Below are 26,723 nucleotides of genomic sequence, written 5' to 3'. Positions count from 1 at the left end.
AAGTGTCCCTCGCCAATCCCAAAAAAAGGGTGGGAAGCAGTGCGAAATTCTCAGCCGAGAGGCCAATTATGAAGACCGCCCCCACACTACACATGGGTGGCCGGATGATCAATGGCGACCAGTGTATATCCCATGCACTCCTGGAGCCCTTGGTTTTCCCGCTACCCAATATGAGCAGCCCTCATCATGTAGACTGAGGCGGGAATCATCACACCCATCGTCTGCCTTCAAGCCCAAATATTGAGCATTGGCTCCTTTGCCAGACTTTCCAAAGGGTCACCTTTATGGTTCAGCAGTCCCAAGATGAGTTCATTCACCTTGGAATTCTGAGCCCTACTGTCAATGACGCGAAAAGCAGACACCGTTGTTGAGTCAGTTAGCGCCCATGCAGGTGTGTTCGCTCTCCCTCGACTCGTGCCAGCTACTCAGCCTGAAAGACTTTTTGTCCAGACGACACCCACTCTGCATGTGTAGGCACTTATGCGCCTCGCCCGGCCGAGCTCAGAGTCTTCCTGCGCAGGCATATCCCCAGTCAAACCGGAATGATTTGAGGCTGTTGGATACTACATGTCACAGCCAGCCCGGCCTTCTTCGAGTCCTCCAAGTGAGCTACATATTCTGCACCCGTCACCCGTCACCCGTCCCCCAATCGCACATCAAAACGCTGATCAGCCATCGGATAAACGTGAGTCAAGGGTCCCTTTTCTGATCCATTTGCTAATGTGTGTCCAACAGAATGTGCCTCCATTCAGAACCCCAGGCACATCAACAATGCCGCAGGCGTTTGACTGCCATCTTCCGGGTATGCATGTCATTTCAACGTACATGTCGCCCGTTTCCTAAGCGAGGCGGCGTGTTGGGCAGTATGCCCACAAGAGGCTTATGGCGCATGCTGTCACGGCTTGCCCGCCTCTATCGAGTGCCATAGCTGGAGTCGGTCTTGTGGGAGTCGATCTTGTGGGAGTGGGCTCGTGGGCGTTGGTCTTGTGGCCATTGATTTGTGGGAGTTGGATCGTAGGAGTGGCTGGTGGGAGTCGGTCATGACTTGAGTGGAAATCAAATGCGTCTGCTTAGGGAGTGCTCCATGACCATTCCAATCGGTCACAGCTGTGATATCAGCCAGGAGAGAGAGGTCCGCAGCGATCGTGAAGAATTGACTAGGGCGAGTATTGGTTGGGTCGAAAGTTGGAGACCGGCAGAGCCACGCCAAAGCGTGGTCTGTATTGTCAACCGGGCGTCACCAGAACGAGCCAATGATTAGGCAAGGTCGAATATGAAGAGCTGTGAGTGGAATCTTCTCTGACCTGATGTTGACTGACTTATTTCACAAGGCCACTGTCATGTGCGGACCAACTCCCGGGGACGTCGCGTAAACAATACTGCACCCCGCGTCTGGGACGACCTCACCGCCTTTGCCGTCGCGTTGGATCGATAGCCTCCCCTTGCCAAGCACTGGTGGACATGCGCGCCAATGCCAACCATTCCTCGCTTTGGAGACACCAGGCTGATTTCCATCCATGAGGGTGTGAGCGCCGACACCATTCGACATCCTTGCTCACAACAAGTAGCTCATCTGGTGAATGTGTTTATTCTTGTCCGCAAAACACTGTCTACCTGCTGCGCGACCGAATTCTACCGATCTCCACGGACCGTCTGCAATAGCCGAGCGAATGTGCATTGCAGCCTGTCATCTACTTGGCCTATGCGATGGTATGCTAGCGGATGCCATCCCCATGCTTGAACAAAAGTACGCGATCGAGACAAGACGAAATTCGAAAATTGAGTAGAGGTTCAACACAGGGAATCACCTCATTCGATGAGAACCTCGATAGATCTACCCACATCTATGGGGTCTATAGACTCGTCCGCCAAGAGGTCCATACGAGAGTGCACTCGCTGGTTCTTCATGGCCTGCAAATGGAGCAACTGTGCCCAAATGTGGCTGACATGAGCCACATCTGGGTAGCCATGCAGTGCAGTCTGCGAGCTCGGCAACTCTGGCCCGACTGACAGAGCCATTTACGAAGCGCCACCGCCGGTGTATTAGTTCAGCTGGTCGGTTCCATACGGCTCTTCAATTTTCAAGCACATCAAAAGGCCTTCCTACTTGATCATATGAGTCATTCTGAGGTCTGGGAGGTCTGATGGAAGGTGCATTCACATTGCGCCGTCTCTCGCGGTGTCAATTAAATTGCGGTCCTGCGCGAGTGGTCCACAATGGAGTGGATCTCTCGAGATTCTTGTCGGTTGCTGACCCGAATGCCACTTTGGTTTCCTTCAAAACATTCGCTGCTATCCTATCACGTGACAAACGGCCACGGCCCTATTGCTGCTGAAGACAAGTCAATTTGAGCTTCCAAGAATTCACGCCCATTTTATTGGCGGATAGAACAATACAGAGAATTCTGTACTCGGTGATATCAGTTTCACCCAGTTCACTCTGATAGGTGTGGGAATCTATGAAGAGGAAGCCATGACCGTGTAAGGCTACCCGTCCAACTGCCATGGCAAAACAAAGAAGGGCTCTTGCACATTGGTGCTTGATATCTAGCTCAGTTGCTTGTCATTTAAGTACATAAGTGAGTGTTGCGCCAGGATGGTGTGGTGCGAGATGCAAGCTGGCTATCTCTCTATGTTGCATCGTCCTATCGAGTCCCTGTGACATCTGTGCCATCGCGTATATCTCCATTGCTACGATTGATTTAATGATTGCTTACTCAAGGCCCTCTCTAGCTCGTTGCTTGACCCCTTTCGAAGCTCGGCAAGCTCTGCTGACTTTGAGAATACTACTGTCCTGATTGCCGACGTTGCCGCCATGACACGACGCTTCTCCGGCCACCTCATTTGATACACCTCTTAGCCTTGGGCATATAATTTCACAGCCATATATCTCATCAGACAAGCAGCTTTGCGTCGCTGTGTAGCTGATGTCCCGCGGCGCATGATCCCCACAAGGCCTTGACTTGCCTACTTAGGCGCATTTCGCGAGTGACTGTGAGGCTCTTTCGTAGTGTTCCCAGGTGCTTTCATCTAGTATTAAGACAAATGCTCGTCATACTGGACAAACGTAGGCCGATGATGCAGGGCTCATTATGCTTTCGTCCTGTAAGCTGCTTTTTCAACCGCCTGCGTAGTTCCCTGATAAATCCTCGATGATGCATTCTTCTCGTAGACTGATGACTGCTGTTAGTGAGACACATGCAGTAGACCATGTTGTTCGATGTCCGTGATGGTAGCCTTGTCAGTGTGTGGGGCAGGGGAAGCTCGCAATGTAGATATACATAAGGTACGTGTACGGTGTCATTTTATCGGATCTAGGGCTCACGCGCAGTATTTAATTCAATATGGAACCTACCTTTGTGGCCGGTGGAGTAGCTGATTATTAGCTTCATGTTTGTATCATACGTGGTTGACTTTGAATTAACTTAAATCCCATTTGTTTCATGATGTATCACAGTCGTACTTAGAAGAGACCGGTGTAGACTTCATTGGTCATGGTTTCGTGAGGCCACTAGACAGATTCAAGTCACACATGCGAGTTCGATTTCATAGCATGTGTAGTCTAAAAAAGGAACATGTTATTTATTCATTAGGAGACGAGCGGCTATATATATAACGAGAAGCTTAAGCTGATCTCTAACAGGATTTTTGGTGTAGATAATTGGAATTAATGACGATGCTTTGGCTTCTTCCGTATTCTTACCTGCCGTATGCCATAACTGAATTTTCTGTCAAGAAGGACTTGACAACGGCTGTTGGCCTGAGAGAAGAATAGAGTGATGTTGGTGGGGTCTTTCCCCAAGTCGGACAAAGAGTGCGCGAGGGATGACACACCGCCTGACTCACTCCGTTTGTCAACGCGTCCAGACTTAGCATTGACAGTCTGCTATCGACGCGTTGACACTGTCACCATCCACTAAATTGTTTCTAAGCTGGTCACCGTTTTTCCAAGCTGGTCACTGATTTTCGAGCAGGTTCAACTGTTTATTAAAGCTGGTCAACTATTTATCAGAGCACGCTCAATTGTTTACCAATGCTTATTCAACTGTTTATCAGAGCCGGTCAACTGTTTACGGACGCTCAGTCAACTGTTTAAGAATGCCCATTGAACTGCTGATGAAAACAGGCTCAACTGTTTATTAAAGCAGGCTTAACTGTTTACGCACGCTTAGTCAACTATCTATGAAAACAGGCTCAACTGTTTACGGACGCTCAGTCAACTGTTTATGAAAACAGGCTGAACTGTTTACCAAAGCTAGTCAAGCGTTCACCAAAGCAGGCTGGTTGCCACCATAAACCACTGACCACCGTATTTACGCTGTCACCATCAACCCCATCCTCAACAGTCATCTCAATATTCCTGACCTGTGAGACAGACGTGAATCATGCTTTCTTGCCGTTCTGATGGTCGTTGGCCGAGCTGACCGGCCTGTACGTGTGTATACATCCTGTGAGATCAGGTTCTGGACATGATACTACTATGCACGGCGAATTCGGTATAGGGCCGCTCGAAATCAGTTTCATCTTTGTTTTGTTTTGTTTTCTTTTCTGAACTTTATTCTGAAACACGCTAGTCCCTCTTGAACCTAGTTCGGTTTTGTATCTTGAAATGTTCTGTAAGGATAAATTACACGAATGCGGAGTTGTAACTTTCCTGAAACACAGATACAATCATTACGCTGTGGTTAACCAAAAGGTTCGTCACTTTGATTAGAGCTTTGGTCTTCCGCGGCAACTTCGAGGAATATGGCGCTTTGTTCATGTATTGACCTCCTGAATAATGTAAATGGAAAGACACATTATCTATCAAAGGTGATTATAAAGGAATATGATCAAGGCGGTCGATGTCTTGGGTCGAGATCTTGACAACTATATACTATAGCGGGAGCTTTTGAGACTTTGATTGGGTTCTCAGTCGGCGGACACGCACTAGGGTGAGCGGGAGCACGCACCACGGCCCAATGAGCGTGCGTACAATTCCACTGGACCCCCCAGTGGAATTGACAATAGGCAAAACCATCAGGGAAAACACACACACACACAACCACTCTCTGGGAGAGGGGACCGTAAGGGGCCTGAATGAAGCCGTAGGGACGTACTGGAATTGTTGAATAAAATCGTCATGATTCAGACCATGACGTTGTACGGGTGAGGCCGTACGGACTATACTTAATGCTGCATCACGAATCAAAGAAAGTGGTGAGAACTTGAAACCGAATTTGGGTAGATAATCCTCTTATCTTTCTTCTCATGTAGACAGATCCTGTATATGGCCTCTGGCTATGACACCTCAGGCCGCAACTTCATTAATAATGTCATGCGTTTCACCACTAAGTTACAATTTTTAGGAAAGAGAGCATATCTAGCCCCCTCAGTCAAAGAGGTCTGTAAAACCAGAGAAGACGCGTAGTGATTGCCTGACAGCAATTAATGACTGCGACGACCAGAGTTGGAAAGTTGGAAATGATATCGGAAACGACGCAATTATCAGTCGACTCGTCTATGGATGAGCTGTGATGAAGGCTTTGGACCATGTTCGAAGTGGCTAGATACAAAAATTGTCTGTCAACGTGAAAATGCTCCTGACCTATTTCTACAGATATCATACGCTAGACACCCTTTGGACTCGGCAGAGCAGCATAATAGGTATGTGCGGTAGAAAACTCACTTCTTCCCAACTGATTATCTGCCTTGGTCTGGTTCTTGTTTGCCCAATTTCTAATAGAATCATCTATGTTTTCGATATAAAGTTTGATCTGATGAAACCATAATTGATAAGTATATATGATTCCAGCTACATGGCAACAATGGAATCTTCGAGAGAGTACAGTTTACACTAAACTAAGTCATACGGTGCCTCTGATATCACATATAAGAGTGACATTTGAACTACTTTTCGTGATATCAGGTTTAACAGAATATGAACAGGGCCTTTAGTTACTACAGACCATACTGAGCTATCCAACAAAATTTGTGTGTGTGTGAGTGCTAAAGACTTGCTTTCGAGTTTTCTTCTTTGGGCTTCTTCAAAGCCCAGTCGGTAAATTGCTTTGATCGAACTCTTTCCAGCTGATCGAATGTTACACCTCGAGCCTCAGTCGCAGGGTTATAACCTAGGCCAGAGAGGTGTCCAATCTCAGAGGAGTCGATAGCAGTGTTTCGCTCCCCATCAGCTCTGGCCAACAGCGTAACGACACATGCTCCACCAAGTCCAGAGTTATGCTGTAGAGCAATGTGTCCTGACTCGATAGGAATCAAACGATTATTTGCCCACCCTCGAAGCTGCCAAGTCAGCTCCGCACATTGAGCGATTCCAGTTGCACCAAGGGGGTGTCCTTTGGACAGCAGGCCACCGGAAGGATTTATAACAGCAGATTTAGATCCGTGAGTGAGTTGACCATCTCTCACATATTGGTGAGCTTTTCCAGGAGCGGATAACCCAAGTGCATCAATCAATAGCATTTCGTTGCTAGAAAAGCAATCATGCAGCTCAATGGCTTTGACGTCTTTTATGCTCAAAGAGGCCTCCGCAAAGGCCTTACGGGCTGCTGATTGAGCCATGCCATAGCCAACCACGTCAATAGCAGAGCCACTGTACAACTGCGGGCTATCAGTGACAAGGGCCTGGCTGACAATCTTAATTGCCTGTGACCTCAGGTGGGGTCTGGTATTGAGAAAACGCTCGGAGACAATAATCGCGGATGCTGCACCATCACTAGTTGGACAGCACTGAAGCTTGGTGAGAGGAGGGAAAACAATAGTCGATTTTTCGATCTCCTCCAAGGAATAAGCGTCGTGGAATTGGGAATAAGGGTTCTTCAAGGAATGCTCTCGATTCACCCGGGCGATTTCGGCGAAGTCTCGAGGTGTCGCTCCATGTTTTTCAATATATTCGCGTGCTGCGTTTGCAAACATTTGAAGGGCGAAAGGTGCCTTCGTAGTCGCCGGGTACACTTCCTTTATCATCTGGGTCACGAGGTCTAGCGGGTTAATGCGATCGGCAAAATTGCTTTTCAAGCTGCCTGGGGCCATCTTCTCGAACCCGAGAACCATAACACAGTCCGCAGCGCCGTGTTGAATGTAGTCTCGGGCCATAGCCATTCCCGTGGAGCCAGTAGCACAGTTGTTGTTGACATTGGCGATAGGGATCTCAGTCATTCCAAATTGATAAAAAGTACGCTGGCCGCAAGTACTGTCACCGTAGCAGTAACAAGCGATGGCTCTGTCAACGCTGTCGTAGGTGATGTGAGCATCAAGCAGAGCTTTGGTACCAGCTTCCAGGCCCATCTCGGTGTAGTCATTCTGCGACTTGGGCTTCATAAACTTCGTCATTCCGACCCCAAGGATGTACACGTTATTGAGTTGGGGTGCCATGTTGATGGGGATACGTTGAATCTCTTCACCAAGTAGATAGTTGATATTGAGAAGCCCCGACAACAAAATGTGAGGACGAGAGCTTATATTTCACAAAGCCGTTCGCCTCATCAATAATCATCTTTCGGCAATCCAGGAGTGGGTTGGAGGAGATCGGAAGTACCAATCAGCCCCCGCAGCGGCTCCGATGGTCGGCTCCGATCTCCAAGCTTAACGTTCTAACATCCTATGTCACGTTCGTTCTATCCATCAATTCGAGTAAAATACATTTTTTTTGCCTTCAAGCCTGTATGACGGCCCATATGCCTTATTGGTGAACATTTAATAATCCTGCGAGTGCTAACCCTGTGGCCCCAGCCCGCTACCGGACGAAATAAACATTAAAAACCCAATAATTGAGGGCAGGCTTTTTGGCCTATCAAACCCCACCTCCAACTCCAACCTCAATAGACGTTGACGGTGAAGAAATATCAAACTGTAAGTTCTCAGGACGGACTAAATTTATCACGCACCGCACTTGAAGGAATTCGATTTGTCAAGAGAGTAAATCAGGAACACAGAACATAGACGCAAAACATGAAGTGAATCATAGAGGGAAATTATGGAACTACCACGCACAGAAACCTTGCAATAAAGAAACCTATTATTTAAACTAATCCGAAAGCTGAGTAGAACTAACACATATGTGATTCGACCTATTTTAATCTCGCCAGTATAGTAGAGGCAGGCAACTACAGTTTCGACTGTTTAGAATCTTTGGCCGCGTGTTCCCGTAAGAAACGACGAAGGATCTTGCCACTCTTGGGTTTGTTGTTAGCGCGGAGAAAAGAGCAAGGAAGCTTTCATAGACATACCGGATTCTTAGGGATAGAATCAACGAAAAGAACACCTCCTGTGATCCGCTTCTGTTTGGAAACCCTGCTGTTGATCCAAGACTCAATATCCTTTGGTGCCACCTTCTTCTTGTCTTCCGGCACAATGTAGGCACGTGGGTCTTCATCCTCAGTTGCACTTCCAATAAGTTAGCCCCAAGTCGTCGGCGGTGCATAAATATATTAAGCAACTTACGTCTTCACGCCTATCACTGCTGCATCCCTTACGTGTTCGTTCTCGAGAAGCAGAGCCTCCAGCTCTGCTGGGGCAACCTGGGCACCTCGGACTTTGATCAACTCCTACACCATGATTAGCGTCATTGTTTCAACTAGTGGGTAGCCTTTGCAGCTGGCCTACCTTGATTCTGTCGACGATGTAGAACTTTCGCTTCTCGTCGAAATATGCAATATCTCCAGACATGAGCCACCCGTCGGTCATGGCAGCTTTGGTAGCAGTAGCATTGTTCCAGTAGCCCTTCATCATGTTGGGGCCGCGAATCCAAATCTCTCCGCGCTGATTGGGGCGGGTCTCCTCTGTCCCATCTGGGCGCATGAGCATGGCATCACAGCCAGGAAGAAGTTCTCCAACAGATGTAGAGGCGGGAGCATTGTTTTCATCTTCATGCCACGCAGTTACCATGCATGGCTGTCTGGTTAGATATCAGTAACATTGAAAAGCCTGGGTTTGATGTTGGAAGTACGAACTCTGACATTCCCCAAACCTGTCGGATTCTCACATCGCCGTTCCAGATCGACTCGAACTGAGCAGTTAACTCAATACCCAACGGGGCTGCTCCAACCATGACCTTTCTGACACTTTTCAAATCGTATTTGGTGATTTGAGGATGCTTGGCAAATCCTAGAACCATCGGAGGCACCATGACCAGCTCCGATATCTTGTAGTCTTGAATATGCTGCAAAACGTCATCCAGTTTGTAGCGCTCCATTATGTAGACCTGGATATCCCCTTTAGGAGCAACGAAATTGTAGAAGGTCAGACCCAGTGCATGGTACATGGGTAAACAACACAGGCCTCGTCGGCGCCAGACGCTGCTTGGATCAGGTGCTGAATTTGACAGAGTCTGCATTTTCAGGAGCTGCGACACATTCGCAACCAGGTTGCGATGCGATATCTCAACGCCTTTAGGTAGACCAGTTGTACCCGAAGAGAATATCAGTATGGCAGTTCGAGTGGACGACTCTGGAGTGTTCAGTTCTTCCCACTGGTACTTCGCCCCGCGCTCCGGTGAAGCGATAAGCTGTGCCCAAGACCTGATTGAGCTGTCGGTCTTAGACTGGGGATCCCCGAACTGGTAGATTTGCTTCTTGTTGAAACCAACCATATCAGCTCCTTTGAGAGCCCGCTCCAAGCAGTTGTCGGCGACAAGCAGAAACGTAGGCTGGCAAGTCTTTAATTGATATGCCACTTCATGCGGCATGTAACCTGGATTGGTGCTGTTGTAAACACCGCCTGCCATCACTGTTCCCATGATGACAATAGGGCTAAAGATGTGGTTGCCAGAGAATAGCATCACCCGATCACCAGTTTTAAGGCCAGCATCAATTAGACCAACAGCGAGTCGCTTGGCGAACTCGCGATAGCTATGGTGCGTAAAATTGATATCGGGTCGTTTAGCGTCGATAAATAGTGGCCCTTTGTCCGGCAAAATAGCAGCAGAGGACGATCCGAATATAAAAGAAGGGATCGAGATGTCAGGAATATCAAGAGACCATCGAGATGAGAAAGGCATTTTTGAAAACAGCACTGAGATTCACAGTAGCTATTGCAAGAGAAAAATTCACATACAAAAGAAACACTTGCACACATCCAAAAGATAGACACCGTACTAATAGACTCATACTCCATCTTCCAAACAAGAATGCCGGGCCCCACACTCGTCGCCCGGCTTAGGCTCCGATCCGATCGGCTCCGGTCACTGATATTTGTGCCTCGTAATAGCGCCCCTCCCTCCTCACCGCCAGGAGGGAGGGGCGCTATTACGAGGCACAAATAGTAGGCAAAGAATAAGACGGAGCCGATAAGGTTCCAAATCGGACCCAAGAAACACGACCTACGGCTTTTAAATCTAATTTGTGAAACTTCATGAATTGCTTGATTTTATTGATCAGATTCGCCTCAGCCCCGAACGTACATTGACAGAAGACACCACAACACAGAGTTGTGAAAGAAACCAGGATCAACATGCCAAGCCAATCCAAGCAAAATGTGACAGTCCCTAAGTCGAACAAACGCCGAAGTTATATCAAAAGAGCGACTATCGCATGCCGTTACTGTCGAGGACGGAAGGTCAGATGTGACGTGGAACACCATAGCCCATGTACAAACTGCCGCTTGGACAGGGTGGAATGTAAGCTAGCAGCCCAAAAGAAGAAGTTTGTCCCCTCACAACCGCATCATGGGAAGCAGTTCTGATCTTTTCTTCAGGACACCGCGCCGATGGTCGCCATTAACTGGATTCACCAATGGTATCCCAGGCCCACTATCTTCACATGACCATTACAGCTCAGCATCCGTGCAGGATGTGTCGTATGCTGATGACTGTGCTCATGGAGATAGTGTAGAGTTCACGAATTCCCCGAAGCCAATATTTACCGCACGTAAGTGTACAATTCAGCGAAGCTTGGAGAAAGCCATCCACGTCTCGTGTCTAAACATTGTGCAGGAACCGATAGCTCGTGCAATCAAGAAGATGGTGATCTCGTAGCTAATCCAGTCGAACACGTTGGTCTCATTCTCGAGCAGGCTTTTTCTGAAATCAAGAACCTGCTTGGTTCCCGATTTAAGTCCAATGAACAAACTGCAACCTCTGTGGAACCTTCCGGTCTGCCACGCTATATAAAACCACCACCCCCACACCTAGAAATACAAGATCTGCACTTCCTCGTTACGAAAGGAGTGTTTGATATTCCGAAGGCTTCAGTGTGTAAAGAATTTTTGAGAAGCTACGCTTTACATGTTCACCCTTTCTTGCCTGTGGTGGATTTCGATAAATTATTAGAAGGGTTCTATTCTACCAATCGAGGGCCACGAGTCAGCCTTTTGTTATTTCAGGCAATCATGTTCGCAGGAGCAGCGACAGTTGACCTAGGATCCATTGTCTCAGCTGGGTTTTCAACTCGAATAGAGGCTCGACGGGCACTCTTTCAGCGCGTGCGGTTACTTTATGAAGTGGATTACGAGATTGATTGCAAAATCAATGTAATTCAATCACTGCTTCTGATGACCCTTTGTCGCGAGGTCGATAGTGCGCAGAAAGATCCGTGCTTCTGGATGAATGCCTGCGTTTCATACGCGCAATCTATTGGGCTACATCGTGATTGCTCCCAATTAAGCCCCCCGCCCAGTGATCTGAGGTTAAGACGGCGACTGTGGTGGGGTATTCATGTGCGAGACAAACTGATGGCACTGGAGTTGGATTCCCGGGTGTGTATCAGGGACGACGAGTGCGACATCGCTCCTTTGACCCTCGCAGACTTTGACGTCGACGTTACGTGCTCGGAATATCTAAACTCAATGCCATTGCACAGCAAGGACGACCGGCAAACCAAAGCCATCATGTTTATTGAACTGACGAAGCTTTGTCGTCTAGTTGGCGGTGTACTTTCGACATTTGTGTACAACTTTACAGAAAGAAAGTACTCAATTGAGCAGAGCATGCCAGGTGAAAGCTCTGCAAGGCTATTACTGGTTCATTTCTATGATAATGAATTGCAAGTCTGGCTAGGCGCGTTACCAACTCAAGCCCAGTACGTCCCGTACTCTCCCGAGCCCGAGCCTGTTTCAGAAACAAGCAAAACCATTCTTCTTTATTCTGCATTTTTAAAAATTATTTACTTGTTTCTGCTTCTGAAATTGCAACACCATCAAGCATTTCCGCCTCGAAATTGGATGTCAGCCTCGCATTTTGATTCCATCCAGGCTCAGCAGGTGTATCTTGCGGCGACGGAGATTACTGATATCATGTGGTCTCTCTATAATGCATCGCTTGCTCCCTACCTGCCTACCACTGGGGTTGATATTCTGAGCAATGTTGCTAGAACCCACATTCTTGGCGCAAAGTCGGATGATTTCGGGCTACGATCGAGGTGGCCACGCCAATTCAGACAATGTGTTCACATTCTCCGGTCTTTGAGAAATTCACATGGCTCGGCTAAATCTGCCCTCGCAATACTACATCAATCCACGCCCACAGCGGTCATTGACCTAACACTGGCCCCGTTGAAGAATAGCATATCTACACTTTCACCTAGAAGCACATGCATACAGACACCAACGCTAATGAAGCCCTTGGCGCAAGTTCATTGTCCAAGCAAACCTGCGGATCTGATTGACTCGTTTGCTCTTTATGCGCCCGAAGCGGATTCAATTCACCAGAACCTTTCTGCTGACGCTTCTGTACCTCAGAATCTGTCAAATGCATCGATAATCGACAAATTTCTGTATAGCCGATCTTTGACGCAACCAATCCAGGGAATCCTCCCTGGGCCTTACGGAATGTCTTCTGTCAGCAAATCATGTGACCCGCAAGAGATCGACACAAATCTATCGGAAGACGTGACGAATGAGTTCTTGGATGAGTTCCTTGAACTGGATGATACTCTGGCTGTTTGTGACGATAATCCTCTGCCTAAGAGGTGTTCTCCCACTTAATCTAATGGTTTCATATATTGAGGGTATGCAAGTGAATCAACCCTTGTGCTGTCATGAGTTATATTGCTCGTTGCATGAATTACCTCTGTTCTACTATCGAAATTATATGTGACTACAGGATAGATCGAATTCAGTTTCACCACTTTGCTTTCGTAGAGTTGTTCTCGAACCCTAGTCCGAAACACGCTAATCTATATCCGGCCTAGCTCAATCTTACGTATTGAATCGTATTAAAAGGCACATCACGTGCTACAAAGTCCATTAATATACTCGTAATCCTCTTACAAAAGATATGAGCATCTTGCAGTATCTTGAACATGTTAACTACATTCCATCCATTCATCTCATTATTCTGTAAGAGCACCCTACTAGAGTAATAAGGCCAATACATTTCAAGGGACACGCATTAAACCATTTTATGATGGAACATTTCTTTGGGAAGTACACATTTAGCAGAAAATGCCGTGTAAAAATAAATTCTAAAAACTAGAATCTATGCATCTATGTCCAGTGTCTTGTTTCCCTATCTATTCTCTATCAGTTTCTCACTCATCTGTTTCTCATTCGCCTTCGTTGTTCAGTGTCACTTCTACTACCCATTCTAACAATATTTCAGAATTAGATAAAGTAGTAGGATGGCTAGGGCCGAGTATTTGCTTCTACTTGGTTAAGCACTTTCTTAGTAGAGCAATGGCTTTGGCATCATAAGCTGAAGATTTCTATGTGAAAGCCAGATTAGCCATACAGGTCAGCGTGTCGGGATGGTCCTCGCCGAGCTTCGTCTTGCTCGTCTTCATCACCTGCATAAAGAGCTGCTCGGCCTCCTCCCACCGGCCCTGGTTCCAAAGCGTCGATGCTAGGTTAGCCATACTATTCAGTGTGTCGGGATGGTCCTCGCCGAGCTTCGTCTTACTCGTCTTCATCACCTGTACCTCGAGCTTCTCGGCCTCCTCCCACCAGCCCTGGTTCCTATATGTCGATGCTAGGTTGGCCATACTGGTCAGCGTGTCAGGATAGTCCTCGCCGAGCTTCGTCTTACGAGTCTTCATCACCTACACAAAGAGCTGCTCAGCCTCTCTCCATCGCCCGTCAAGCCAGTAAGCTATTACTAACATACTTATGCTATTAAGCGCCGCTTTATGCTCTTCGCCTAATAAGATCGTTCTTTGCTCTTTTGATCTTGCTGCCATATCTCTTGTATCCGCGATATTACCGATTTGCGACGCATATCATGTAGCTTTATATAGTAATATAGCCTATTATAGTAGACACTTAGGTGATGCTAGTCGTTGCGACATTGCGGATTTCACGTAAGGAAAGAGTGCCTAGTACCTCTCCTAGTTTTCGTATTTACCCGTGGGAAACTCTTCGTATAGATGGCTGATAAATATCTCCCGCTATTAGTCTATTTCTCCTGCCGATTTTAACCACGCACGCATCGTCAGTTGTACCAGCTGATGCATCGTAAAAAAGGTACCGTCCTCACTAATAGATATAAACGAAAAATCCCTTAATGTTATAATATCATCTTCAAAATCGGGCCCTATATTAGATCCAGAAGTTCCCCCATCGCCTAAGTCATTTAGAAGCTCGGAACTCGATGCATAGTTAGCCTGAGGTTAAGGATGGATAAGATTCTCCGGTATTCCTTATCGATCGCAAAGGCTCTTTAGCGAAAGCAATCCTACTATAGACGGGTTGGTTTGGCGTATATAATCGAATAATATTTGCCACGTCACCAATATTAAATTCTTTGCTTCCTAGTCTCGGTGGAGGTAACCTGCCTCTTTTTACAGAAGCTTTATTGCTCCACGATCACTCCCTTAGAAGTCTCGTAGGTACTATGATACTGAATAGCGAGGCTCCCGTTTTCGAATATAGCTAGCGGCCTATATGATCGCTAGTGGCATAAGCTCTAACGCGTTCACTAACTGTTAACCCTCTTCGCTTCCCCTTAGTTAACCAAGCTTCCTTTAAAGAAGCTCTTGCGCTTCAGGTTCCTCCATCGGTTTAACCTTAATAAGGCCCTTTTGATTGGCTATCTTTAATGCAATATCTCTAGTGCGGCTTATAATGATGATAGAGCCATTTCGGCTCCTGGGAATGTATTCTAATAGTGGTTTTGTTAAGGCGTTTGTTTGGCTGCTTATTGGATCTTCCTTCCCTGCCACCGAATACAAGCAGAGAAGTTACTCATTATCAACATTATCAAGGATTAGAAGCCATTTACCTCTATTCTCATCCTAGAGCCAATTCTCGATAAGTTTAAATATATTGACTTTAGCGTCCTAACGGCCTAGGATTTTGATCTGGTCCGCGATATCCCGAAAACTTTACTCGAACCGGGCTTCATTACTCGCATAGACCCAAAAGACCTAGGTCCCCGGCGACTCGGATCGCACTTAATAGGAGTATTCGATAGCGAGTTGCGATTTACTTCGAATTATAAGCCATAAAACAAGATATCGGTCACTTACTACTTACCCGACACCTCCAAGGCCGACCAGCGCTATTCTTGACCCTGGCACTGAGCTTTTCTCGTGGATCTGATGAAGTAGAGTGTCGCGACTAACAAAGTCAGGATCACGCGCGAAAGGGACGGTTAATAGAGGCCTAGGTGGAGTTTCCGGTCGCACTAGGATACGGTGATTAGTCACGACCGCCAGCTTGTCCCGCGCCTCAAACTTACCTGGAGGTAGATGAAAGTCGATTGAACCATGGTTATCTCCGACCTGGAGCCCATTGTTCTTGCCACGAAATGATATCGATGCCATAGTTAAGTAAACATGCCTCGTTTTAGTCCATTGAAGGCTTATTGTCTGCTTCTCAGCTGGAAGCGGGGTACCTCCTCAGGTTCACCATCAGGTGACTTTCACTGCGCCAAGACACTGAAATAGATTGCCAGCAACCCACATAGAAATTCAGCCCGGACATGTGTGGGGTGAAATTAGCATCTTCCAGGAACTGAATCGGCCCGAGCCCGAATATACAGATCAAGGTGCAGCACGCAGTAAGCAGCCAAATACCCCACGTTTTGAGTGGCAGCATAGAATTATTTTTTATTGCTGCAAAGCCAAATCCAACGCATGGCCTTTCGGCCTGCAACTCCCTTTTGAGGTCCGCAGGTTTGAGATGCCTCCCAAGCTCCCAGGAACTCTCTCAAGTCACGTGCATATCCTATTACCTAGCGTCCCCCAGGCTTTTCACTCAAACCATTTCACCTACTCACTGAGCAAAGGGGTGAGCAAGGGTGAGCAAGGGTAAGCAGATAGAGTCGCTACCCACCCCCATCCCCTTCGCGATAGTTAACGATCACCCCTCCTAAAGCTCTCCTCCGTGAACGTCTAGATTCTCTTCGCAATATGGCGCCAAGACTCCCTCTCCCCAAGCTCGAAATAATCCAGAACATGATATCAAGCAAATCGCTGACCACCTCGCAAATAGCCAAAGCTACTAAATATAGTAAGCGTTCCATAATCAACATCAGCAACAATCTCCGCCGATTCGGAAATGTCAGGGCACCCCCAACTCGAGTCGGTCGACGACGAAGCATAACACCTCCGATGATAGTGGCACTATATAATCGCCTCCTCGAAAAACCCGGGCTATACGTGGACGAGATGGCAATCTTCCTATGGGACGAGTTCCGTGTTCAGGTCACAAATTCGAGCCTCAAGCGGGCTCTTGCATCGGTAGGTTAGTCCAAAAAGGTGGCTCGACAGAGAGCGAAGGAACAGAATGCGGATCTACGAGATTCCTATATACACTATCTATCGGACTTCAAGTCGTATCATTTAGTCTATGTGGATGAGTCTGGATGTGATAAACGGATCGGGTTTAGACGGACAGGTTGGTCTCCGTTAGGCACGGCACCATTGCAGGTAGCCAACTTTCATCGTGACCAGCGGTACCAGATATTACCTGCGTATTGCCAAGATGGGATCGTCATCTCTCGTGTTTTCCAGGGCTCCACCGACGCTGCAGTATTTGAGGACTTCATTGATCAGCTTCTGAGGCACTGTGGAAGATGGCCTGAGCCGAAGTCCGTTCTAGTCATAGACAACGCGTCTTTTCATCGCTCTGATCGTATCGACGCAATGTGCACTGCAGCAGGAGTCAAGCTAGTGTATCTGCCACCATACTCACCCAACCTAAATCCGATCGAGGAGTATTTCTCAGAGTTGAAAGCATTCATTAGACGGAACTGGGTACGGTATGAGGAAAACTCAGAACAAGGGTTTCAAACCTTCCTCGACTGGTGTATTGAGGTTGTTGGATCTCGAAAACAAAGTGCTTTGGGTCATTTTAGACATTCTGGCGTTAATATCCAGGTTCATAATTCAATGATAGACTAGACCAGCGACATAGAAACATCGCATGTACAGTATATATTACGGATTGCTAATGAAACCCACTCCTAAAGCCCTACTCACTTTCTATCCACCGTTGTGTTCTATTTATATTCTGAAGCAGGTGTTTGGAACAAGTAATTCATCAATAAATATCGCGACTATCCTGGCCATCATACTCCTTGAGAGTACTATCTACATACCCTCAATCGGCAAAACATTCCTCACACCTCTAACCCATTTCACCACATCTCTTACGAATTGACGGGCAATACCTACCATAACCCCTTAGTCGATAAAGAATGACGGATCTTGGTCCTCATAGATTAGCTGAAGATCGAAACCATTCGCTAGCGCGATATCGCATGCTTAACGAAACTAAGCTTTCAAATGGTCATCAGCGACATTCGCCTCATGCCATGCGCTATACTCTCTGACCGCAACATCTCGAAGTCCAGGAATATTAAAGTCGTCATTGACTTGGGCCTTTGGTGACGAAGGCATTGCTGGGGATGCAGAGGATTCGGGCGTCTCCAATTAAGATGAAGGTTGCACCCCATTAAAATGTATATTGATGGGACAACTTCCTGGGATGCTGGACATATTTCTTTTCTTAGATTGTTGGTTCTCCAGCCGCTGCTGTTCTTCCATAAATAGTTCTTCACGAAAGATTTCCGGGACGTCTTCATGAGACTGCAAAGTGTTGCCTTTTTCCACAAAGGCAATTAAACGTTTTAAATGGTGGCTCCTCAGCGCATAGTGCTTTTTCCCATGTGGGTCTTGCCAGCAATGTGGGCCAAGATGGCATGAGGAAGAAGGACAACGCATCAGGTTGTACACAGCTCGCCAAACGGATTCTTGCCCAGATGAATTCTCTTCGGCATCCACTTGAACGTCTAGTTCGTTGAGCATCCGTTTAGTGACCGATGACCTTCCTCTTTTCTCTACCCTACCTAAGGTAGTTCTGTGGAGATGTTCATCCTCAACATATTTGAAAGTGATACTCAGCCTCAACTTCTTGCCTCGAGAAAACAGTTCACCCCACCTAAGAAGTTGTTTTTCCACTGCAGTCCAATCAATGTCGAGATGATCAAATCGCTTCAGCAGGTCACGTTGGGAGCGATCATTTACCGACACAACGATCGAAGTGTCATCCGACCTAACCCCTCCTTTACCTGAGGTCTTCCCTTGTATCAACCTTTCCAACTTACCCTTTAGGGTCAAGGACCAGTAAGCACTCGGTGCCAGGGCTACGTCCTCTTCCGTGTCTCGTGAGATGACTTTCTTATTCATCGTCACTTTCCACTCTATTGTGTACTGGATGCAGCTTGCCGGAAGCTCATCACTTGAAATCCTGCTATTCCATTCAGATAGCTGGAGTAGTCTAGGCCTAGTAGGCTCGTTTTGGGACAGTTCTTCTGGGTCATCGGAGGATTCGTTCGGTGAAGGACTAAGCGTGCATCTTGACGTAGGGGTACGACCGAAATATCCTGGAGTGGGGGCATATTGCGAGTCCTAATCTACAGGATCGAGGTCGTAAGGATAAGAATCGTTGTCATTGCAATACGAGCTAGCGGTCATCGTTCGTTTCAAGGCTCTGACCGATCTAACAGAACTAATGTCAGCACCATCCCATCTAGTTAAGGTCTAGCCAATGCTAGTCGCTAATCAAACCTGACGAAAGAAAACGTAACCCACTAGTACTATATAGTATACACCTCATTCATACAAACACTCTGGAGTTGCGTGTTTGATAGACTAAGATCCGAAATCTGGCCTGGTAGCCAGATTAGGGAGATCCCCCTTTTATTTACCTTGTTTACAGGTTTGACATTCTAGAACCCCCGAAAGCCATACAAGCGTAATACCGAATCTATTTTCGTACTGTTATTTACGATCGTACTGCAATACTGCCAAGAAACGGAGTTAGGGGTAGAGTAACTATAATAGACATAGCGTGTTTTGAAAGAGGGTTCGAGAAAGAATCTCCGTGTGCAAGTAGTGAAACTGATTTCGATCCATCCTATACCTCAATATAAGAGAGGTACCCTGTGCACCGACTATATCTAAGGAGATCCTATAACGCAGGATTCGAGTGGAAAAGTTGGTGTCGATAATACAGCGATATAAACTTTAACGTTGTGTACCGAGCGGGAACCATTCCCAAAGCGATGTCGGACCTACCGACGGGAGGGCCCGAGCCCTCTCCCACAAACACCCAAGAAACGATCGCCAGCATATCAGGCGAAGAATTCCAGGCCACGACAACTGCTGACAACTCCGGCTTGCTCTCTAAGAATCGGAAGCGAACCCAGAGTGGCGATGTCTTCGTACCTGCGGACCCCGCTACTCGAATCACCACCAAGGAGGTGTGGAAACTCATCAGCACGCTGAAAGACGTCATTCGCCGCCAAACCGCGGCCATCGTAGCTACCCAAGATGAACTACAGGAGATCAAACACAATCAGAATGTTCTTCAGGAACAGAACAAAAAGCTTCAAGAGGAGGTGAAAGCGTTGCGAGCACAAGTGGAAAACGCCCCACCAGCGACGGCGACCAGGACCTGGGCCACAGTCGCAGCTAGGGGCCGCAATGACACCTCCCCGCTAAACCACCAAAAACCCGAAAAGGAGCAGAATTGCATTCAAATCAGCACTCAGAGAACATTTGTGGACCCAAGAGACAGTAATGATAATGATGGAAACGCCTTCGGGCGATACCTCCCCTTCGATGCCGCCAACAACCACATTCGCACCGCACTACAAAGCGAAGCCGCAACGCAGGACGTCCAAGTGGCGGGAATCGGCACAACCAAGACTAGCTATATCATTCGATTCAAGAACACGGAGTCGACTGAGGCGGCCCGCAACAACACTAAGTGGCTACATAACTTGGGCAACCACACCAAGCTGGTAAAACCACGGTTTGGTGTCGTCGTACACCGAACCCCCACCGACGAATTTGACCTAGAAGCCGGGGCCACTCAGGCAGCAGAGAAAATCATCGAAGATAATAGCCTAGCATTACACGGCTTTCGGATCGAGGAGCTGGCCTGGATGAAGGCAAAGGACAAACTGTTGGGGAAATTCGCCTCCCTCGGAATCTGGTTCGACTCACCAGAAGGAGCGGAACATATGCTTCGGAACGGATTTCTTGTCAACGGACACTTCATTCCCAAAGTGGTACACCGCGAAATCAAGGACAAAAGGTGTTTCCGGTGCCAACGGTTTGGACATTTGGCATGGTCGTGCAAGGAAACACCACGATGTGGACACTGCGCAGGCCAACACGAACGAGAGCGTTGCCCACCAGGAGTGAGAGCTCGGTGCCTTGATTATAGCGATGAACACCCAACTGGTGATCGACAGTGCCAAACACCAGCGACCTTCAACCCGACCAGATGCTAGAGAGAAATCTCCGCGTCCTACAGTTGAACATGATGAAATCAGGACCAAGAATGGAAGCACTGATTAATGATCCCCAGAGCCAAGACCTGGACGTCCTTTTGATTCAAGAGCCATCTATTACTACATATCGCACACATGTCAACCACAGCGCCTGGAGACTCTACCGACCCACCACGCAGACCGATGCAGTTCGCTTCCGCAGCTTGGTCTACGTAAATAGACGAATCTCTACCTCCTCACACCGCCAGATACCTTGCGACCACCCAGATGTCGCAGCCATTAAGATCTAGACAGCCAACTCCCAAATCCTTCTCTTTTCGGTCTACATACCTCCAGCACCGCTTTTCATGGGCGACGATCAGTCAGCATTACCAGCCCTTACAGCAATACAAAACACCATCACAGCCGCGGTGCAAAACGAGCAGCGGCCGACAAGCATCATTCTATCCGGAAACTTCAACCGACATCACCCACTGTGGGGCGGCAACCACATCCCGCCCAAATTCATCGAGGATGCCAGCGATCTGATCGACTTTCTCCAAACCCACAACCTCCACAGCTGCCTCCCCCAAGGCACAGCGACTTACTAGGCCTTGAACAACCCGGGCCAAAACTCGACCATCGACTTAACAGTGACAGACAAACTGGAACGGCTTGTCAAGTGCCATCTGTATCACGAGAACTACGGATCCGACCACCGTGCCACGTACTCGGAATGGAATATTCAACCCCAGAGCAAGCCAAACGACAAAGTGAGAAAAGCGTATGAGCGCGCGGACTGGGCCAGAATCGGCGAGGAGGTAGCTCGGAAGATGAGCCCCTGGAAGGATATCAAGACCCGGCCAACGCTCGACCGGGTTGTGGAGAAGCTCACAGCAGCGACAGCCCAGGCAGTCGACCAGTTCACGCCTGACACTTGCCCAACACCATACTCCAAACGGTGGTTCACACCAGATCTCAAGGTTCAACAAGTCGAAGTCAATCAACTGCGCCGAAGATGGCAAGCGAGCTGTGCGGAGCTTGGACGAGGCCATGCTAGCACTACTACAGCCTTTCAGCTTATGCAACAGAAGCGCCGAGCGTGGACCCGGACCATAGAGAAAGCCAAAGCATCGCATTGGAGACAGTTCTTGGACGAGGCCGGTGAAGGGAAGCTCTGGAAAGCTGCGACCTATATGAAGCCTCGAGAAACGTGGGGGTGCACCCCGGCCCTGAAGGTGGGCTCAGAAGAGCTCACCCAGAACGAAGACAAAGCAAGGGCCTTTCTTGAAGTGTTCTTTCCCGCAATGAACACACCCGATCCCAGCCTACCAGCGTCGCCACAACCTGAACTTCCGTGGCACCCGATCACCGAACTCGAGATTGAACGATCACTCAAAACAGCGAAAGGGACCACTGCGCCAGGAGAGGATAATCTACCGATGCTGGTCTGGAAGAAGCTATGGGTATATTTGAAGCCCTTTATCATTAGCATCTTCAGAGCGTGTATAGACTTAGGACACCACCCAAAACCATGGCGGAGCGCGAAAATTATTGTTTTGCGGAAACCGGGCAAACCAGATTACGCGATGCCCGGTGCTTACCGCCCAATCTCACTTTTGAACACGCTCGGGAAGCTCCTCGAGGCCGTGATGGCCCGACGGTTATCCTATCTCGCAGAAAAGCACGGCTTGCTACCGAACAGCCAGTTCGGTGGACGCCCTGGCCGAACCACCGAGCAAGCATTGCTGGTGCTGTCCAATGCGATCGACCAAGCATGGTACAAACACAAGGTGGTGACTTTAATCGCATTCGACCTCAAGGGCGCCTTCAACGGGGTAAACAGAGTGAGCCTGGATGCCTCTTTACAGGCGAAAGGGATCCCAGTGGTGGCAAGAAAATGGATCGCGAGCTTCATGAGTGACCGGCACGCCAACATTGGATTCGACGATTTTCGGACAGAGACAGAGCTGCTAGTGAATGCAGGTCTAGCGCAAGGCTCGCCACTGTCTCCCATCCTGTTTGCCTTCTTTAACGCCGATCTAGTCGACCAGCCCGTCGACTCCCACGGAGGCGCGTCGGCATTCATTGACGACTACTTCCGATGGCGAGTGGGCCGCTCAGCCGAGGAAAATGTAGCCAAAATACAGTCTGAGGATATTCCTCGTATCGAAGAGTGGGCGCGACGAACTGGATCCTGCTTCGCGGCGGAGAAAACCGAGCTCATCCACCTCACCAGAAAGAGAGGAGAACACCTAGAAGAGGTAACCTTCGATGGAGCTGTCGTCAAACCGTCACCCGCAGCCAAATTGCTAGGGGTGGTGCTCGATCAGGGGCTTCGTTGGAAGGAACACGTTCAACAGGCCATCAAACGCGCCACCAAGACCACTATTGCTTTAAGTGGACTGCGACACTTGCGCCCGGAACAAATGAGACAGCTCTACCAGGCATGCGTCACGCCTATCGTAGACTACGCATCGACAATCTGGCATGACCCGCTCCGGGACAAGACCCACCTGCGACACCTAAACACAGTACAGAGAACCGCGTTGATCCGCATTCTATCGGCATTCCGGACAGTAGCCACCGCAACGTTAGAGGTGGAAGCTCATATTCTTCCTACGCATCTTCGCCTTCGTCACCGCGCGCAGCGCACCATCGTGAGGTTGCATACTCTACCGCGTGACCACCCCATTTGGAGCGTATTACCACGCGCGCAGAATCGTAGAAACAATATAGGATCGTACGCGCGCTTCCCTCTAGCGGAAGCGTTGAAAACCATGGATGTCGACAGGCTCAACGAACTAGAGACGATCGACCCACGACCGTTGCCGCCGTGGCGAAAGGACGCCTTCGCGGAGATTGAGCTTGAACCCGACCGGGAAATGGCGAGAGACAGGGCAGAGTCCGCAAAGGACACGGCAGACGTTGTCGTCTACTCGGACGCCTCCGGCCGCGAGGGCCACCTGGGAGCTGCTATTGTCACACTCGACGACAATGATGAGGTGGTGGAATCTCAACAGGTCCAGGTGGGGCCGATGGAACGTTGGTCGGTCCACGTAGCAGAGCTCATCGGCATCTTCTATGCGGTCAATATGGTGTTTAAACTGGCCCACCAACGCACCAACGTCGTAAATGGAGCGCACATAACTGCAACAATCTTGTGTGATAGTAGATCAGCCTTACAAGCAATCCAGAACGCGAGAAATAGATCGGGGCAACGAATTGTTCATGCAATCCTCCAAACAGCCACCGAGGTTCAGGCAAGGAATATCACACTTCGCCTCCAGTGGATCCCAGGACATTGTGAGAATGTCGGGAATGATGCTGCGGATCGTCGCGCGAAGGAAGCCGCGCAGCCGGGCAAAACTCATTCCTTCCGACCGCTTCTATCGAGGGAGAACACATTCGTCCGCAGCGAAGTTTACGACCAATGGGGACAAGAATGGAAGACAAGTACCAAAGGTGCCCACCTGCGAAAAATTGACGGCGATCTACCGGCGCGGTACACGAGAAAGCTATACGGGAATTTACCCAGGAACCGCGCGTATCTGCTGACACAGCTACGCACGGGCCACAACTGGCTATCTAGTGAAGAGGGGAACGCTCGTTGGCAGCACACTCGAAGATGTGCGGGTCGATTCAGCACGCAGAACAACCACACAAGCCACCGCAGGACGTACGAGAAAACCACATGGTCCGTTAAGAGAGGTGTAGGAGTGTGTTATTCCATGCTATCTACTAGATGCTAGTTATACTATCCTGGGCCTACCTGCCCAGGTACTGAAAACTATTGGTTACGGCCCGAACCGGAAAAACCCTCGGAAAAACTCTACCCGCAAGAACCCGTAATAACAGGTAACAGGGAGTTCCCCACTACATACCACCCCACCTAATAATCGACCGTCCCCTGGTCGATATGGACAGCAGACAACGCAAGGCAGCAGAAATGACAAGACAGAACGCAGGCACCCAACACAAACAGCAGAGCCTGAACGTAATAAGAACGCACCAAAAACATATAGAAAACATGCAGAAAACATAAGAAAGAGACCTGAATCTACTCCTCAACCTCCATCTCCTCGTCAGAAACCTCTATTGAGGCAAGCTCTCTAGCCGGGGGCACCAGAAAGGGTGGCGGAATAGGTTTTCTAGTCTTATGGAGGTGGAAGAACGAATTCTCTCTAAAAATGTGCTTTTCTGCGATAATAACCTCTTGGAATAGCTGCCTATACCGGAGGACAGCCCTAGCTCTCCAGTCTTGTATGAACTTGATCCTAGTAGCTTGGTCCTTTCTAAAGAGAACGTCTAGCTCGCTAGTCACACTAATTGAGCTCCACCGAACACGACCGACTAAGGCGTCCGAGATAGCACCTAGTCCCGTCATCTGCGTAGTCGCTGGAAACACCTGCTCGGGGCTAGTATAGTGCCCACTAGCCATACCCGACGGTGTCTTCTTAGATAGGGTAAGGTCACGATAAGACCTCGCCACGTCCTCCTACTTGCTACTCTCTGCAGTCTTAAAGCACTCATCGTCCTCTTCTATCCTGATGTACCACGGCAAGACTGTACGTCTGATCATGGTTGTGGGTCCGGTCGCTCTATGGGGAATCGTGGGGAGAGACACGCGGACGTCACCTGCCCTATAGACTATCTTTTTCTAGTCCGTACCATATTTCTCCACTTGTTCTTGGGTCCACATCTAAGGTAAAATACGGTGTTTCAAGCTAGTGGTCCTTGCTTTTGGAGAAGACTTAACCTTTGGCCACTAGTCTCGAAGATACGTGTGGATCCTTAGTAGAACTTCCGTACAGTTCTCTGGGTCTTCGTTCGTGAAGGATACAGATCCTTGAATTAGGTTTCCACCTCGTCCGCTCTGTAGATAGTCCGAAAGACTGATATTGGTGTGTCTGAAAAACGTGCTTTCTTCTAGATAAGAGCTCTTTGTGTAGTACGGCTAAGTAACTAGTCTATATGCGTGGTCGGGTCGTAGCATTATATACCACGCATAATACGCTGGGTCTTGTCGAATAACTTGCTGGACTAGGCTGTGGGTCATTAGACGCGACTAGCCTTTTCGAGGCTGACCTGCTGGAGGCAGGAAATGGTAGTCATATATGTCGAATTCTAGCGTGACAAGGTCTCCTAGAGACTCCACGACCTAGGTAAATAGCCCTTCTAAGACAACCGTTCCTTCTAAGGAGAACTCTTCTAGGACAGAGCTAGCGAGGTCCCTATCCTGTCCTTCTAGGACTCCGAAACATCTCTTATATAAGTCTCTTAAGGATAGTCCGTAGGACTCGAAGTCCGCAATCTCAGGTGTGGCTGTCTTCGGCCGAAATCGGAAAATTGTTGCTGGCGCGCCCGAGGCAGTTTTCTTGTAGAACCACGTGGGGTTATCTTGCTCGAACTTCTTCTAGTCTCTAAGGTGCTTATAGTAGACGGTTAAGCGAGTTGCTAGCTGGGGGTGGGTATACGTCCGTGTGTATAGCCTAAGAAATAATCCAAAGGACTTGGCGTGGGCGTAATAGATGTTCGCCTCGTTGAAGTCTCCTAAGCTTCTTCTAGCATATCTCAAGACCTTTAGTTTCTCCTGTTATGTGGTAGATCCTTCGGACTGTGGACCTTGAAACCGGGCTATCGTTGAGTCCGTGAGCTTACACCCACATCCTTTCTTTAGAGTCTTCGCTGGCTTCTTCCCTTCCGCGGAGCTAGTCTTTCTTCGAGGCTTCCTAGGCCCGTTATCCTCGCTAGAGTCTTTGTCTAAGCCCTAGTCTGTCACCTCGTTGTTAGTCTCCGACTCTAAGTCCCTAGTCCCGCTTGGCAAGTCTAGGTCCATCTCAACCAAGTCCGACCCTAGTCCTTTCTCACAGAGAACTCCTCTAGAGTCCACTTGAAGACCCAGGTCCCTTATAACTAGGACGTTAAGTCGTCCTAGGTCCATGTTTGAGACTGCGTTCTTTAGATCTCCTTGAATCATGCCTTTCTGGACTCGGTGTCCTCTTCCCACTCGCCTAAGGCGCTTAATCACCTTATTATTGACCGCGGAGACCACATGGCTGTAAGGAAC

At 48.5% G+C, this 26,723-nt stretch overlaps 3 protein-coding genes across 3 annotated transcripts; 1 reads left to right on the top strand and 2 right to left on the bottom strand.

The window, feature by feature from the left end:
- Positions 1 to 5,988: 5,988 nt before the first annotated feature.
- Positions 5,989 to 7,374, bottom strand: N7484_005328 (sterol carrier protein 2; the record flags this gene model as incomplete). Its single annotated transcript, XM_057115748.1, has 1 exon — positions 5,989 to 7,374. The coding sequence occupies one exon, from the start codon at positions 7,372 to 7,374 to the stop codon at positions 5,989 to 5,991; it is 1,386 nt and encodes a 461-aa protein (XP_056975888.1).
- Positions 7,375 to 8,105: 731 nt separating this feature from the next.
- N7484_005327 (acyl--CoA ligase) lies at positions 8,106 to 9,997 on the bottom strand (the record flags this gene model as incomplete). The annotated part of the gene is made up of 5 exons (XM_057115747.1): positions 8,106 to 8,174; positions 8,229 to 8,385; positions 8,443 to 8,546; positions 8,605 to 8,896; positions 8,952 to 9,997. 5 exons carry the CDS (start codon positions 9,995 to 9,997, stop codon positions 8,106 to 8,108), a joined length of 1,668 nt encoding a protein of 555 aa, XP_056975887.1.
- Positions 9,998 to 11,325: 1,328 nt separating this feature from the next.
- Positions 11,326 to 12,918, top strand: N7484_005326 (fungal specific transcription factor domain-containing protein; the record flags this gene model as incomplete). Its single annotated transcript, XM_057115746.1, has 1 exon — positions 11,326 to 12,918. The coding sequence occupies one exon, from the start codon at positions 11,326 to 11,328 to the stop codon at positions 12,916 to 12,918; it is 1,593 nt and encodes a 530-aa protein (XP_056975886.1).
- Positions 12,919 to 26,723: the final 13,805 nt, after the last annotated feature.

The sequence above is a fragment of the Penicillium longicatenatum genome (genome assembly GCF_028827895.1).
Source record: "Penicillium longicatenatum strain IBT 33135 chromosome Unknown contig_2_segment0_segment0, whole genome shotgun sequence".
NCBI lineage: Eukaryota > Fungi > Ascomycota > Eurotiomycetes > Eurotiales > Aspergillaceae > Penicillium > Penicillium longicatenatum.
The sequence above is the reverse complement of the archived record's forward strand: the minus strand, read 5'-3'. Positions and strand labels throughout refer to the sequence as shown.